The sequence below is a fragment of the Neomonachus schauinslandi genome, chromosome 3 (assembly GCF_002201575.2).
Source record: "Neomonachus schauinslandi chromosome 3, ASM220157v2, whole genome shotgun sequence".
Lineage (NCBI taxonomy): Eukaryota > Metazoa > Chordata > Mammalia > Carnivora > Phocidae > Neomonachus > Neomonachus schauinslandi.
Window position 1 is genome coordinate 149,632,331 of NC_058405.1, and position 17,729 is coordinate 149,650,059.

The 17,729-nt window shown below is 38.3% G+C and overlaps 1 protein-coding gene across 1 annotated transcript in view; it reads left to right on the forward strand.

Annotated features, from left to right (window-relative positions):
* MFSD6 (major facilitator superfamily domain containing 6) overlaps window positions 1-17,421 on the forward strand; it is a 66,721-nt gene extending 49,300 nt beyond the window's left edge. Inside the window, exons 4-7 of the mRNA XM_021703034.1 lie at window positions 10,632-10,793; window positions 11,700-11,798; window positions 13,143-13,423; window positions 15,354-17,421. Coding sequence (XP_021558709.1) covers window positions 10,632-10,793; window positions 11,700-11,798; window positions 13,143-13,423; window positions 15,354-15,557 — 746 coding nt within the window. The 3' untranslated portion in view covers window positions 15,558-17,421. The remainder of the gene's footprint in view (window positions 1-10,631; window positions 10,794-11,699; window positions 11,799-13,142; window positions 13,424-15,353) is intronic.
* The last annotated feature ends 308 nt before the right edge of the window (window positions 17,422-17,729 follow it).

A 17,729-nucleotide genomic window follows, 5' to 3' on the forward strand; every position in this document is an offset into this window, starting at 1 on the left:
AGCAAGAGAGAAGCTTTTTACATGAAATGGTTAAAGGAACAACAAAGGAATTTTATAAGAGGAAAAAAAATAAATGCTGTTATGAATCAAAAAACTTTTTTCCTGTTAATTTATCCAAGATAAATTAAATAGCTACAAGAGTCAGGCAGCATGCTGGGAATGTCATAAATGCAATAAAATGTAATAAAAAATAATATATTAATTTAGGCCCCAAGGCCCCACCATCTGTTGTGGAAGGTGGATGTGTAAACACATAATTACTACAGTGTATTAGATGGAATCAGAAAAATGTGCCAGGTAACACAGAAGAAGCTCCTTGGAAGGAGTAGGGGATAGAATGATAAAGATATTATTGAAAGATGCCCCCCAGAAAATCACATATGAGCTGGATTTTGAAGGGTGCATAGGAATCCACTATGGCATACAGAAAATGCCAGAAAGCCATGTGCCCAAGCTAAGAAGTAGAAAGCAGAGTGGCAACTTCAGGGAAACAAAGTGTATGCCGTGGCATTAGTTAAATATTTATGGATACCTCAGGGCGATTATCCCAGCATTTAGGGAGCTGGCCATGTTTGAAATCCAGACAGGCATTCTGCTTCCCGTGGCAGGCTACAATTTATACCTCTGTGGTTCATTTTATTTTCCCCTGTGCCGGTAGAAACCTAGTTACTGATCTGAAGCAAGTAAGAAAGGGTATCTGTAAATACATAGAGACTCCTTGTCTCATAGAGGACTCTGTGAACACTTCTAAGAGCTCTTTGTGTCTGAGACTGGAGGAGACAGTCTCATTCCCTGGCAGAAGTGAGTGCTTAGTATGTTTTGGTTGTACAACAAAAACAAAATCCCTTGCCTTTGTTAGACCCATACCCACCCCACAGAAAATAGTGGATCACCCACGTCGAATAAATCCTGCATCACAGAAATACACTTCTGACTGAAGAGGTTTGTTTTGCCAGTCTGGATTCTTCTACCTTTACACATATTGTCCAAATGACTTTAAAGTCTTTGTGCTTAAGGCAGCTCTACTTAGGATATGGTAAAGACAAGGAACAATGATGACAAAACACTGATTTAATTATGGGACGATCCCACTGTCATGATATAGATGCTCCTTAATTCCTTGACTGGAATTGTTACTGATGATTACCAAAGACCTAGTCTCAATGAGGTGGTGGCTAGGAAGTCGGATTTTGGCTCTCTTCATTGATGATCTTGGCACTGAATAGTCTGCACTTCCATTCTTTGATTCCCAAACAGTGCCACACCAGTCTTCTTAAAAAAATAGAGGTGAGTCTGTCTCTTCATCCTGTTACCCCTTGCCTCTTCCCCAAAACACCACAAGAACTAGTATCACCTGGTGGGCAACTGAAGGCAAGGAGACAAGGGATGCACTTTACTCCCTATCTTCCACTGCCCATCTCTTCCTCTTTTGGGTTATATGTAACTAACAAAGGAGGATTCCTTGTTATCCTTCATTCCTTGGAGCTTTTGATCATCATCTCAGCATTTGTCTCCTTAGGTCATGTTGGTAATAACTAGCAGATGAGATGGGGATGAAGTAAATTTCCTCCTCTCTAGGCCCCTAGTAAGGAGGCTCTGCAGGTATCCATTTGGGGATCAAGGTAAGACTACTGGATACTGTTGGGAATTGTGAGGATGTTTCTTTCCCATGATCTTTCTCATATTTAGTGGCCAGTATTCTTGCAAGCTTATCCTGTTAGCAGTCTTGGCTACCATCTGCAGCAAACACGTTGTTCTGTAGGCAACTGGCAGCACCATATACAGAAGCAGGACATATTTCCTGCCCATAAGGAGCCTGCAATTTATTTTAAAAAGAGACAGTGAGTCTAAGTCCCAAAAGCATTGCTAGGTGGAGTAGAGGGGGTGTGAGTTTATATTTATTTCTCAAGATCTGTTTTTAAAAACCATAGGAATTTTCTCTCTTGCTTTTGTACAAGAAGCATTTAAACATTCGTGATTGTGATGACGTATATATACTTTACTGTATATATAACAAATCAAACCCAGATTTGTTATGCTCCTTCCTATGCAGGTATTGGTTGTGAATACTTAGAAACTTTGAGATGAATGTGATCAAAATTATTCTTGCTATTAAAATGCATTTAAGGAAATTAGGCCCAGCCCAGGGCTGCTGTAACTAAAGAGGTCCTTTTAAGGTACTTGGCTGAATGGTCCAAGCACTGAAGGGTGAAGATGAGGTCTATGTCAGGTCCTTCTCTGCAGAAAGCTCAATCAGTGGGAGTTGGGTTAAGATTTTGATGAAAGATGGTTTTTTAAGTGTCACCAGTAGGAGGGCTCGAACTGGTATTTATGAAGCTTTGCTTTTTATTTAGTATGCCTATTCAGCAAGTAAGAACCATGTTTTCCTTCTCCTTGTGTTCTGGAAGATCATAAAGACATTATGAAAGGGTTACTATGCAGTCCTCTTCTGACAGTGGAAATCTTAGACATGATTCCAATCTGTTAGTATCCATATTGGAAATTTTCCGTGTGGCTTAACCCTTGAAACACAAGTAGCTTGCCACATGAAAATGCAGGATAGACAAATGCTCTAGGTTTAGCATTTCAGTTGATAAACTGGCGTATAAAAGTTACTGGCGCTACTATTAAGATCATGTTTTAATCAGAATAGTGTTATAAATTGTAATAGAGCAGTTTTATTCTTTGTCACTCCCTTGGTTTCTTTACAGTTAGTTACTAAAGATTCTTACATAACGTTTTCTTCAAAATAGGCATTATTTTGTCCATTTAAAATTCACTTTAAATGTCTCTGCTTCAAGAATCCTGTTCTGGCAGTGGCATCTCACACTTAGCTCTTCCTTTTCTGAACTGTTCTTAGATTTATGGACTGTTACACAGTTTAGCACTTAATTGCTACCCAAATATTTTACAAATACTAGTTTTACTTCCTTAGTTTTAACTCTTAAATGCAAAGACCATGCTTATGCTTTTTGAATTCTCCAAAGAAATATGCATATAGGAAGAGATACTTCAATTGCTTATTATTTGATTTTATAGTTTCCTGCAAAATGTACTGTAATTATATTTTCTAAATTTTAAAGCTCTTGAATAATACAGAAAGTTCTATCTCAAAAATTTATAAATATGTAAAGAAAAACTGAAAACTAAATTTAAAAGCTGAACCTTCAATATTAACTTTCTTCCTAGGATACCATCCTTTCTCCACTGCACATCTATAAAACATCAGTGTGTTTTTTAATCATTTACTTATGTTCCCACCTCATTCTATAAATTATTTAAGACAACTTACCGAAATACACAATAATCTACAAACTATTAAGCGCTTAGGCTTGAATTAGACTGTCTTGTATTCTGGCTTCCCCACCTATAAACTGGGTGTTTTGGGGCAAGATACTTAGTCTCGCTAAGCCTTAGATTCTTATGCTATAGAATAGACTAATATGAGTATTAAATAATCCATGCAAAGTATTTAGAATATTAGCTGACACATAGTTAGCCTTCAATAAATGTTAGATAATATAACAAAGTAAAATTTAAAATTATAAATAAATAAAAGTCAGGACGAAGGGAAATGTAATTTAAAAGATTCGACTCTACAAGATTAAATGGCAGTTATGCATTAAAACCTGGCCATAAATGACTAGTCAGTGCACACTGTTCTTAAAGTTATCTTTGGGAAGTGAAATTTTTACTGTCTGATATGACAGCAGTTCTCATGTGAGGCTTGATATGGGGAAACACTGAGCACGTAGCGTACATTGTTGGCAAGTCTTGACATTAAACACAGTCAGCTTGAGTGGTAGTCTCCTAGAACTTCTCTTAAGGTATGCTGGGGGCACGATGCCAGCATGTAAAATTCACAAGGGCCTGTAAAACACTGTTGTATCAGTTACACACTTTTTTTTTTTTAACTTGTAAAGTGAAGTTAAGAAACTTACAGAAGCTTCATTTCCTCTGTTCATTTTTCCTCATACATAGGATTTGGAACTTCTCTCCAACCTTTCCCAGAGCACCTTTTATCTCCAAATGCCTTCTTCCTCATACCCCAACATGTGGACCACTGCCTACTTAGTTTCAACATTCTTTTGCTCAGCTGCCAGTGTGTGTCAAGGCGCTGGATATGTTTGTTCTCAAGGAGCTGTTTCTCTTTCAGATAAATCCTGGCCCTTTTCACCCACTAGACTGTAAACTCCATGGTGGTTTAAGATGTGTTTTGTACATTATCGTATCCTCAAAGCAGAGCAGGGGCTCTGGCACAGTTTAGGTGCTCCCTTAAGTCCCACTGAATGAATGCACGGTGATTCTTGCAGTGCTATACGTTGGTGGATATGGGAGCTTTGGTTTTTTAACAATAATTGTTGCATGCCTTATATAAAGTTTCTTTCATGCAACACACAGATGCTTCATGCAGGTGGCTGCTAGGTCCACTGTTCTTTGTAGGGTTCTCTGCTATTTTTGGAAGGTCTATTGCTGTTGGTGGCCCTGACTCTGGCAGAGACACTGGGCTTGCTGTTTATCTGAGGTTTCCTTTTCTTCATGGACACATAGTTGGACTCTATTTCCCAGTCTCCGTTGCAGTTAGGTACGACCATTTGGCTAATTCTTTTCAGTGGAATGTGAGCAGAAATGATGTGTGTCACTTCTAAATGCAGACCATAAAATTTTCCATGTGCCATCCACTCCTCCCCACTCTGCCAGCTGGATATTGGTACCCAAGGTAACCAGGTGCTGAAGATGGCAGAGTCTCTGCAGCCTGGATCCCTGAATGATGACCCATGCCCACTGGACTTCATATGATGTATGAAACCACTGAGAGTCCAAGGTTGATCTGTTACAACGGCTATCATTACCTTAACCAATACAGACTCTGCTTATTGTGAGCCCAATGGAGTTTTCTTTCTTTCTTTTTTTAAGAAAGAACAGTCTCTTTTCACTAGGTTGATCTTTCAGAAGCTTTTTTTTATCCTAGCATTTGGGAGGTACCCTGAAGTAACTGAAATGTGTGCTTTGGTCCATCAATGCCTAAGGTTTGTCACAACTGATTCAGTGTGTCGGTGCTATGCGGATATTTATGTTTTGTTTAGTGAGCACAAGTCAGTGGCAGAGCAAGAAAAACAAAACAAAAAATCCTAGTTCTCCAGTACTTTGTCAGTTCTTACCCCTCCCAGCCATTATGATGTGATTTCCTCAAGCCAAGCAGCATTTTACAAAGAGCAGCTGTCTGTTTGGGAAGAAAGGATTTTTTTTCTTGCTTATCCCTGCATTCTTCTGGGCCAAGACGGAACAATCTTGAAGTTCATGTTACAGGATCAGATACCAATGTTGAATACTATAAGATAAAGAGTTATTTGGAGCATATAAAAAACTTGGTAATATGTATGATGTGAGCTCTTTAAAGAAGGAGGAGAAGTAGGTAGTAAGAATATACTTTTTTTTTTTTCCTTTTTCTTTTTTCTTTTTTTGTAGAGATAGTGGGAGCTGGGAGGGGCAGAGGGAGAAGGAAAGAAGGCATCCCAAGCAGGCTCCATGCTCAGTGCAGATCCCAGTGTGGGGCTTGATCTCACCTGAGCTGAAGTCAAGATTGGACTCATAACCAACTGAGCCACCCAGGCACCCTGAATATACATTTTTTTAAACTGACAGATTGTTGGACATGTTTGATATTATCAAAAAACCTCTCAAAGTAGATTGTTATATTACCTGTGTAATACTTTTAATTAATAGTTGTTGTGAGGGTGTATAGTATAGTACTTAAGCACTGAAGTGCTGAACTTACATACCTTAGGTTCAAATCCTGTTCTACTACCCTGTTGTCTGTGTGACTTTGGACAAGGCACTTTAATCTCTCTGTGCCTAGTTTCCTTTTTTTGGAAAAGGAAGAAAAAAATAATAATACTGGGAGGAATAAGTGAGATAAGCTGTATAAAACACTTAGCACAATTCCCAGTAAACTGCTATAATATCATTAATGAAAAAAATTTAATGTTAGTCGTAATTATTTCTCATGGTTCTCGGTTATTCATATGGAGTGTATTCCCAAATAGTTAAGGTCTTGGTGGGTGGGAGGGATGGGGTGGCTGGGTGATAGACAGTGGGGAGGGTATGTGCTATGGTGAGCACTGTGAATTGTGCAAGACTGCTGAATCACAGATCTGTACCTCTGAAACAAATAATGCAATATATGCTAAGAAAAAAAAAAAAAAGAAGATAGTTAAGGTCTTGGCTGTAGGTGCTGTGAAGCTATCTCTGTGTTTCTGTTAGGCCTTCTAGGTAATCCTGAGGGGCCCCAGTAAAGGTAAGGAAAGACTGAGAAGCTAAGTTTCTATGACCTATGTGGTCTTTGAAAGTCATTCATCATCAGTTAACATATGGTGTTGAATTGCCACTCAAACATACACATTAAACACCTATTATGTGAGTTGGTGTTTGAATTGCCATTCACAAATATCAATAGTTTCCTGACAAGTAGCCACGGAAGGGTTAACACATATTGCAAGGAGAGTCAGTTCAAGTACCTTTGTTACTATTATCAGTCAGGGGGTAGCATCTTTTTATTCTTAGACTGCTCCACCCAACCTAGTTATCTCATACTAAAAGGTTTAAAAGTTGTAGCTCTAGTGTGAAAACACTTTTACCCATGCCACTGAATAAATTTGCTTATTTATTTCATCATATAGAGAGTAATCATCTACTTTTTCACAGTTCTTAATAAAAAATAAAGTAGACAGAAGCATTTTCTTTTCTCAGCTTATATCTTTTACCTCCCAAATCTTACAGGAAAGTTGTTTCAGGTAGCACAGCTGTTAAGACTTTCTTTCTTGCCTTACAAATATGAAAAATGGTGGGGAGTTTTTAGGTTTGGAAATTGCTTTTTTATTGTTTTAAAATTAGAGGACCAGAACCGTAGTAAAAACACTGGCAAGAGTTTCAGATAACTAATATTACTAGAAGTTTCATGGGATTTTTCAGTTTTGCTAGTTTCTTTTCTAGGAAGTAGTATGGATTCTTGTATTTACATATTTTGAAATAAGGGATCTCAGAGAAACCAATTTTTAATTCTACATCTGCCCTGGAGAATACTGGAGCATAGAGGCAGAGTGGCTTTCATTCTTTTGCTTTTGGTACCAAAGAAAATTTTTTACTGTATGCTTTACTATATTTTCCTTCAGCTAATGCTCTGAGTTGCTTTAAGGAATATAGTTCCCAATTATCTAATTAGTCCCAAAAAGCAGTCAGGAAATTCTAGAAATCTGACTACAGAGAATCTTTTACAACTGCCACATAATACTAGCCCCAAAATTCTAAGAACAGTTTAGAATCTTTAATAAGAATCCTGACTTAAGTCATCCTTCTGGAAGATGCTTTAATTATCTTAGAAGACTCAGTGTTTTAGAAAATCCTTAGAATTTTGAAGAAAAAGAAACTCTCTTTACTGTTGGAATTATATTTGACCTGGAATTATAACAAAAATATGTTATTGTTTTGGTCACATGAATACATAGGCCCATCTTTGTCTACTTGTAAATCCAGCAATTGACTGCTCACACACAGATATAAGGATCAATTTGGCTTCACTATTAACGTTAATTTATAATCATTTAATGTAATTTCAGATCTTTGATGATTCATCTTTAAGAAATGATTTCCACATCTATGTTGTATTTTACTAATCTAATTTTGAATACATTCATCTTATTTCTTAGAATATTTAAGTTTTTTCCTTAGTGTTGTTAATGAAGAAATATGCGTATCTGAAAAGAAATGGAATTAGCAGCATCTTTAATAATATAAAGGGAAATATTTAAGAATATTTCCACTGTGTACTACTGTGTCAACATTTATAATTAAGACTCTAGGGGGCGCCTGGGTGGCTCAGTTGGTTGAGCTTCCAACTCTTGATTTCTGCTCAGGTCATGATCTCAGGGTCCTAGGATCAAGCCCCGCATCAGGCTCCACGCTCAAGGGGGAATCTGCTTGATATTCTCTCTCTCCCTCTCCCTTTCTCTCTGCTTGCTCTCTCTCTCTAAAATAAATAAATCTTTAAAAAAAAAAAAAACTACCCAGCTTTCTCAGTTCTGAGAAAGCTGGTATTATCTAAGGTATTGCAATTGTTTAGTCAGATAAAGCAAATTCTTTATTTGACTTCTGTGGAAATTAAATATGCATACTATTTCTAATCATCTAGTCCATTTTTCTAGTTAAAAAATAACCTAGTTGAAATGATTACTGAAACCTATAAACCTCATAAAAATTATATTTATTATTTAACTAGGTATCCAGTAAAAACAGTGTTTATTCCATTATTGGGTCCACTTAAGATCATCCCTGGTAATTTAATTGTACGCTAGACATTGTGAATTTTACTTTGTTGGGTGCTGGATATTATTGCATTTCTATAAATATTCTTGAGATTTGTACTAGGATACAGATAAATTATTTGGAAATAGTATGATCCTTTAGGGTTTTGCTTGTGAAGATTACTTAGGTGGGACCAAAGCAGTGTTCAGACTAATTCTCATTCTGTCATAATACTAACACAAGGCCCTTTTGAGTACTCTCCCAATCCCAGGAATCATGAGTTTTCCAGTTTGGTGGAAACAGGTACTTTTCCTGGCCCTGTGTAGGTTCTGAGTACTGTTTTCTGTAATGCTTTTGGATGGTTCTTTCCCTGGCTGTGGACAGTCTGTACCCATGCTTTTGCTGCAGCACTCTGCTGAGCACTTGAGGGAGACCACCTGCCGACGCCCGTGGGATCTCTCTGTAAAGCTCTCTCCTCCCTGGTACTCTGCCCTCTCTGGAACTCTAGCAGCCGTGGTCTCTGCAGACTGTCGGCTGCTGCTCCTCAACTCAGTGGCTCCCCCTCTATGCCTTGCAGCTTTTAAACTCTAACCAGGCAGTAAGCTAGGGCTCCTCATTTGTTTTCCATCCATCAGAGATCACTGTCCTTGTTTTGATGTCCAGTGTCTTGGGAACTACTGTTTCATATATTGTGTCCAGTTTTTGTTTGTTTCAGAAGGAGGGCAAATCCAGTCCATTATTCCATTTCAGTCAGAAGCAGACTAATGTCAGGTTAAATCTTAAATGAATATTAATCATATAGTTTAATTTTTCAAAACATAGGTAATGAGATGCTATTATCTCAAAATGAGATTATTTTTCAGGGAGCAAGCTCATGACTTAATCTAGGCAGAACCAGATGATTTCTTAACCCCTTCTAGCTATAAAACCTGTTGTGGCAGGATCTTTTTATTACATTTAAAGCAGTGCTCTAATAAAAGATTTAAATTCAGACAGTGCACAGTTGCTATACCAAAATTATTTTTCATCTGTTACCTTTATCCTTCCCTCCCTCCCAACAAATGGTGAAAATATAACAAAATGGGTATTGAGGCACTGTAAATGGTCTCTACACTCTTTTGGAAAACAAATTGGAACCATATATTAAAAGGCATAAAAATTATTATATCCTTTGAATCAGTAACCTTATTTGTAGAATTATAGCCAAATAAATAATCTCATATATGTAAAAAGCTGTATCTCTAGAAATTTTAATCATGGTGCTAATTATAATGGAAAAAATTGGAAATAATCTTAAGTCATAATGGGTGTCCAGTAAGGGGTTAAAAACCCAAAATATATAAAGAACTCCTACAACTCAACAGCAAAAACCCCCAAACAACCCAGTTCAAAAATGGGCAAAGGACTTGAACAGACATTTCTCCAAAGAAGTTACACAAACAGCCAGTGAACATATAAAAAGATTTTCAGCATCACGAGCCATTAGGGAACGCAAATCAAAACCACAATGAGATACCACTTCATACCTGTTAGGAATGCTATTATAAAAAAAACATGAAAAATGACAAGTGCTGGGAAGGGTGTGGAGAAATTGGAACTGCCTCTTTTGCATTTCTCAGGGGAATGTAAAGCAGTACAGCGACCGTGGGAAGCAGGCAGCTCCTCAAAGTGTGGAACATAGTATCACCCTATGACCTAGTAATTCCACTTTTGGTGTACACACCGAACAACGGACAGCAGGGACTCAAGCAGATCCTTGAACATCCATACACGTAGCAGCAGGATTCACAATAGCCAAAAGGAGGAAACAACTGGAATGTCCATCAACAGATGAATGAATAAAATGTGTTATCTCCATGCAAGAGAATATTAAAAAGGAGGGAAATTCTGACCCATGCTACAACTTGGATGAACTCTGAGGACATTATGCTAAGTGAATAAGCCAGACACAAAAGGACAAGTACCAATTCCACTGATAAATGGTTCCACTTATAGGAGGTACCCAGAGTAGTCAGATTCAGAGAAAGTGGAATGGCGGTTTCCAGGGCCTAAGCAGAGTTATTATTTAATGGGTACAGAGTTTCAGTTTGGGAGATAAAAAAAAAAATTCTGGAGATGGATGGTTGCATACCACTTTGAATGTACCTAATGCTACTGAACCATGCACTTAAAAATGGTTAAGATGGTAAATTTTGTTATGCATATTTTACTAGAAATCAAGTATATGTCCTTAGTATGTATGTGTGTGTAATTAAGTAAATATTTCGCACTCCAAAAAAGAGTAAACTAAGGAATGCTCATCAGACACTCCCACTCTTCTTCCTCTCCAGGAGTGACGCACGCAGCCATCTGGGCAGCATGCATTTCTTACCTCAGTGCAGCTGTTCCCCCTGAGCTGAGGACCTCTGCTCAGGGCATCCTGCAGGGCCTTCACCTGGGTCTGGGGAGAGGTTGTGGTGCCATGATCGGAGGCGTATTAGTCAATTATTTTGGTAAGAATGGCTTTCTCCTTTTCCCTTTCTTCTTTGTTGAGAACTTACACAATTTTTCAGCAGCACCTCAGTAAACACTCAAATTATTACTGAAGATTGCCGGAAGCCAAACTCCAGTATTCATATTATCTTTCTCCCTTTCATGGTAGTCGTAGTTGTAAAGCAGTGTGCTTAAGTCATTAGGATGATTAGAGCCAGCCCGTAACTGTGCACACTTCTGTGACAAACAGCCTAATGGGATGCTACACAGATACCTCAAAGGGGCCAAACAAATGAAGAAACACCTGTGCTTTTGGTTTGAAGCAAGTTACCCTAAACCTGCTGATAGTAATGCTAGAGGAAAGAAAATTCATCATTATTTCAGAAAAATGTAGCTATTTGCTGCCTTTGGTAATGTCGCTGCATCTCTGATGACACAGTCTGGCTGCCCGGTCCAGCCTCCCTTGTCGGAAATACAGGGGGTGGTGTGGAGAGGAGATCATCCTGCTCAAGGAATCTGGACTGCTCAGTCATCTATGCAAGGTGGGCCCAGGGTATCTGAATTTATAGCACTATTCGAGTTCTGCTGTTCCAACTACTGATTAATAGGGCTATTTAACAGGTAAATGGTGTTTAGGAAGAAGAGAGCACCACTGAGTTTTATGGTAAGAGGCACTCAGAGACAATCCGTTGTAAATGTAGTTTTAAAATTGGATGCATGACCAATCCAGTACCAGCACTGGGGGCTCCTGGCACTTACCAGGCCTGTTGTCCACTGTATGAAGCCACTGACTAGTCATCGTTCCCTGGTTCATCCCAAGCCCTGCTGCCTTTGCCCTGAACTTCGGCACATTGACAGTTTCGGATGAAGGCTATCTGCATTTCCTGGAATTACTCTGCTGTATAGTGCTCTGTTTGTTTCCACAGGGGCTGCTGCGACCTTTCGAGGAATCGGCATGGCCTGCCTGGTGATCCTCCTGCTTTTTGCCCTGATCCAGTGGCTGGCAGTGCCAGATGAGGAAGAAGGTAAACCTGTCCATTCTCTCTTACTGGTTCCTAAGGTTGAAGCCATGGAGAATTCTATATGTACCCCTCAGAAACCCAGAGGTGGTAACAGACCTGCCTGGCTAGATTTTCTGAGTGGTGTGTATCAATGAATTTATGTGTACCACTGCTAGAGAGAAACTGTCTCCTGTGTTGAAACGAATGCTGGTCATTTTAAGTAGCTTGGGGTTTTCATGTTTTTGTTTTGTTTTGTAGTACAAGGTAGTATGGGAAGAACTGGTTTTAAATTTCTCTGGTACTCTAAAGGGATTTCAAATTTAAATCACATACATTTAACCTATACAGCAATTTTACTCCTAGGGATAGGGAGTGGTATTAATTGTTACACTTTTACATTCATTTGGGAAAAAGTATCTAAAAACTTAAATTTGAAGTTTTCCCTTAACCAGGCATGACCCTCCTTAAAATTGTCATATAGAAAGGAGGTCATATCAAATATAATGTACAAGTTGAATCAACTTTTTTCTTTTTAATGAAGAAAACCAACCAGTCTTGCTTAGCTCTTGGGTCCCAGAACAAGGCTCATCTTCTTTGGTGTCCTATTCTTTTTTCTTTTTAAAGATTTTATTTATTTATTTGAGAGAGACAGAGAGAGAGCACGCATGAGCAGGGGAAAGGGGTAGAGGAAGAGGGAGAAGCAAACTCCTGGCTGAGCAGGGAGCCTGATGCGGGAACCCTGGGATCATGACCTGAACCGAAGGCAGACACTTAACCTTAACCGACTGAGCCACCCAGGTGCCCCTGGTGTCCTAGTCTTTAAGGACCATTTGCCTCAAGCACCTTTTTCTGTTTAGGGAAAAACTAGCTTGTTACAGAAAACCCCAGAGGCAGATTTTAATGCTAACAAGTTATACAGAAAGAAAGACCAATGCTTTTTTTCCCTCACTTTTTTTAAAAATCTTAAATGGATTATAGAGTGTTAATCCATGCCTTCAGTAAAAGGCCAATAAAAACAGCTATTACTGTTTTTATGCTTATCTTTAAAAACTCAGTCCTGTAAGTGGGCCTAAGACAACATTCACGATAACCCATGCCCACAGATTAAATTATATCTAAGTGTAATGAAGAATACACTTCATAAATAAATATGTTAATATCTATTAATACCTATAAAGAGATCCTGGGAGATAAACATCACATCTGTTGTTCAGTACTTGCACCAAGAGGCCCTCGATACACAGTAATTTACTAATGTGGCCAAGTACACTAGAATGGGCTTATGGGATTGTCTGCTTATTTATTTTTATGTTTGTTTAAATATGTAGAAAACTCTGAAAAATGATTTAAACATGATTTTCTCTCCAGACAAGACAATGCTGGCAGAAAGGATTCCTGTTCCCTCTAGTCCTGTTCCCATAGCAACCATTGACTTGGTACAGCAACAGACAGAGGATGTCATGCCACGCATTGAGCCCAGACTTCCGCCCAGGAAAACCAAGCACCAGGAAGAACAGGAGGATGTAAACAAGCCAGCTTGGGGGGTCAGCTCCTCTCCCTGGGTGACTTTTGTCTATGCACTCTACCAAATTAAAGAGATGATGCAGCTAACAAGAGACAACCGTGCTCCTGAGATACAGCCTTTGCAGGTAAAGGTACTCCCTTAAGTGGGCTCAGCTGTGTTAATTATTCACTCAAGGAGATTTATGGAAGGTCTGGTGGGCAAAACAAACATGCAGACAAATAATTTCAGTATTCTGTGACAAGTGCATTATAGAGGTATATACAAGGTTCTACAGAGGGAAAATTCTGCCTATGGAGCTCAGTAAGGCTTCACAGAGAAGATATTTCTTGAAAGAAAGAAAATAAATCCAAGAAATTGTACTTTTCTTTAAAATTTCAGTGTTGACAGATACCAGTTCCAGTGAGAATATATGGTTCTTGCCACGGGAGACCATTATTTATTAATCTCTGTTATTCTGAAATTCTAGTGAGGACCTTATATATAATAGGACTTCAGTAAATATCTGATGAATTAATACCCTGAGCCACTGTATGAGTCTAATGGAATACTCAAATTAGTGGGAGTGTTGTTTTGCTGGTGGCCTCACATGAAAAATTGTGTTTTTTTCTCGTCCCTAGAGATATAGTCTCTCCTGAGTAGTCAGATCATGTTGATAAAACAGTATGGGTAATTGTTAACTAAAGCTATCTACTGCCTTTGGAAACGATCAAGTGTGACTTCTATGAATAGTTCAGCTAAAGTAATGAGTCTACTTCCCTGTTTATATTAATCATATCCTTTTACTTGATGAGTCATGTCGCTCTATATCTAGAGTAGCTTCAGAGAACACATAAGACAAAAATAAAGAGTAATTTGGATAATTTCCTTTTTAGAAAATTTGAACTTCCTTAATTAAATTTATCATGACTTTGTAAACTAACATGTAATATTTCTATAATTTAAACCAAATCTGAGTCTTCCCATACTCATAATGCATCCTGGTCTATGCATGATCTTACTCATTTATCAAGATTATAAACTCACATGAATGTCCTGCTCAGTCAAAAAAAAGAGTCTTGGGGTTGAAGGAGCACATGAAGGAGGCGAAGCAGCGAGGTGAAGCAGAAGAAGGGATAAGATCTTCTGCTTGAATAGCAGTGTTTTCATTACTTTGGGTACTCATCCTCATTTTCACGGAAGCCTATTAGGCCTACATATTATCATTGCATTTTTTTTTCTGGCATGTTAGGATTAATAAAAACTGGCTGGTATGGCTTATTCTTACAAATAAGAAGTCATCATATTAAGATTTCTTTACATTTTAGAATTGATCACAGAAATAAAACTTTTTCTTTGGTGGTCAGCTATTTGAAGTGATGTATACTAATTCAGAGGAAAATCTGTTTTTAAAAAAACATGTTTCCTGATTTGTATCAATCAGGACTCTGGCGATGTAGCATTTTACAGACATACTGGGGGCGGGGGTGATATGCTGGAGTATGTGTGGACTCACAGTTACTTACCATTGGTGACCTAAGTGCTTGTTTCCATTCCCCTTTTTTACACAGATGTTCTGTCTTACCTTGCAGTGTATACTTTAAATCCCAAGTATTCATCAGGACCCTTAATTTCAGGACATTCTTTTGTTGGCTTTTCTCTGAGGCTAAGAATGCCTTCCTTACTTTCTGTCAGACAGGTGCTTCCAGCTCTTGAATTCTGTTCAATTCCATGCTGCTTGCTCAGTGACTTGTCACAATGGTGGTGGCTCAGTAAATATTTGCTGATGTAAATTGTTTTCTTAGTAGTACCAGGCATTTTGGTAGTGATGTTCCTTTATCCTCAAGATACATCTGCTTAAAGTGTTTGTGTTTTTCATGCGGCTTTGGCAGTTGCACATAGGAAAGGAGATGAAAGGTAAGACATTCTATCTTTATTCCTCTATTATTTGTTCCCTGAAGTTACTTCAGGATGATCTCCCCATGTTTCTTATATCTTACTTGAAGGCATATGAAAAATGTTGGATATATTTGCAAGCAGCCCTGACTACAGAACATCTTCTCTTTTTTTCCTTCCAGGGGACCAATGAGAATCGGGAAAATTCTCTAGCTGGTGGAGTCCGGCCTGTCCCATGTGAGACTCACTCTGACCCATCTAGAAACCAGCCATCCCCTCAAGCAGCAGCATCTCAGACGCAGAGCAGCCCCACTCACCCCAGTGTGGACCAGCGTGTGGAGGAGAGCGAGGACCAACAGGCTCAGCCTGCCACTGGGGGACACTGAGGGCTCCCACTCATCTCACACCCTGCATGGAACCAGGCTCCTCTGCCAGGACAGAGGGAGAGGCTCCCTGAACCTAAGACATGCCTCACCTTGAGAAGCATAGCACTATATACGCTTCTAAATACCTGAACTCATCAACATGGAAACACACATACATACACAGGAGCTACAGTACATACTGGCAGAAACAGATAAACTTTCCATAATCCCACTGGAATCACAGAAGGGGAATGGGAGTTCGGTGAAGACTTCCAGTTCTTCAGTTGGTTAGGTTAAGGACTATAGGACTTCTTTGCCAGTGCAGTAAGGGTTGAAAGCAGCAGTTACACTAAGTAAGTGGAGGGAAAGGAGGTGTTTCAAGGTGAATGCTGACACAATTTCCCTCTTCTGATTATTTATTCTAATTACTTGGTTCTTAACGCAAACTGGGAAGAAATGAAATGTATCTATAATTTTGTTTCTCTTGAAGAGAACTATTTAAAAAATTACATGACATATTTAAAAAAGTAGCCAGATAAGTTACTAGCTTATATGCTTTTGTTTAAAAAAAAAAAAAAAAAGGAAAAAGTTTCATCAGAAACTTGGCATATCTCTAGCAAATATATTTTTATATGTATATGGTATATAATGAAAATAGTCAATTCTTTGAGCAGCAAAAGCCGTATTGACTACTGCAAACTAACCTGAGCTTTAAAACGCCTTTTGTTTTAAATGGGCTTTAAGACCAGAGGAGGGAATATTTCAAATAAACCAACCAATTCAGTATCCTGTGGTTTGACAGACAAGGGTTTACTAAATATTAATCAATACTGTAAATAGCCTCGATCACTGTTTAACAATTTTATAGTGATTTGGGCTCTAAGTAGCTGATGGAATTTTAAAAAAAAATTACCGAATTCCTAGGGGTTTCTTTAATTAAGCAGTACTATTTACAAATAACAGTATAAGATTTAAGTGCCTGGGAGAGGGATACAATTTTTAAAAATTACACAATGGGTAAGTTTTTGTTTTGTTTTTGGTGAGGGGAAAAGGTGGTGAATAGGAAGCCAGGAATGGAAAGGATGAGAACTATATTTTCCAATGACAAAAAAAACAAATCTCAGTATATTCTTTTCCATGAAGATACTGTCAGACACTGGACAGATCAGATAGGGGTGTGCTACTGTAAATATCATAGCTACAGTCAGAACTGTGGCTGAGTGATTCATGCATAAAGCCTGCTGCTAAAAATGAAAAACTGAGGATATGAGGAAGCCTTGGGGAAGGGCTGTGGAAAAGGGAATGCTGCTTTAGCTGAATGAAGGTCAATTATGGTATGTGTAATAACTGTGAGTGAGCACAGGAGAGAGGAAAGGAAAGAACAGAGTTAAAAATGAGCAACTCACCTTACCTCTAACCCTGATTAGACAGGATGAGTTGTAAACTGAGGGCTTCTCCATGACACCATACTTCTGCCCAATACTGCATCTGGGAGAAGAAATTCTATACTTGGATGTCTAGCTTTGCCACAAAACACAGCTTAAAAATAAAATAACAGAAAGAAATAGAATTAAGCAAATAGTTATTTTTGCACTTGAACTGAAAACGTACTGTACTGTAAATTATCATGACTCATTTTAAGTGACCTTTAAAATCAGATGTATTTATTATGCTTATGTAATTATAGAAATAAAGAAATGGATGACAGGCTGAACCTCACCTATGAATGTACAGTATGTGGATTTGTGAAACTGACTCTAGGAAGTCAAAAACTTATACTGTGTCTTGTGTTTACAGTTCTGATTTATTCCTTTGAAAAGCCTGCTGTTTTGGAAATGCACAGTTGACATGTTGAAATAAAAATAAATATCATTTTTAAAAATTTCTTAAATGATAAAGATGTGACCAAACAAATAAAAGCCCTTTACTCTGTAATAACTGTGACCAAATTCAACAGGCCTTTGTTATGGAACATTTACTATGAAAGCTGATTCAGTAATGCAGTACTTTCTAGACTTTTAGGGCAGACACCTTCGTGGGTTTGTGGACTTCCTGACTTTTTCTTACTGTCGCCAAAGCACCATTTGACATTTTATATTTTTAATTTCCTACTTATTTATTTCCTTTTTAAGAAGGCTCCATGCCGGGCGCCTGGGTGGCTCAGTTGGTTAAGCGACTGCCTTCGGCTCAGGT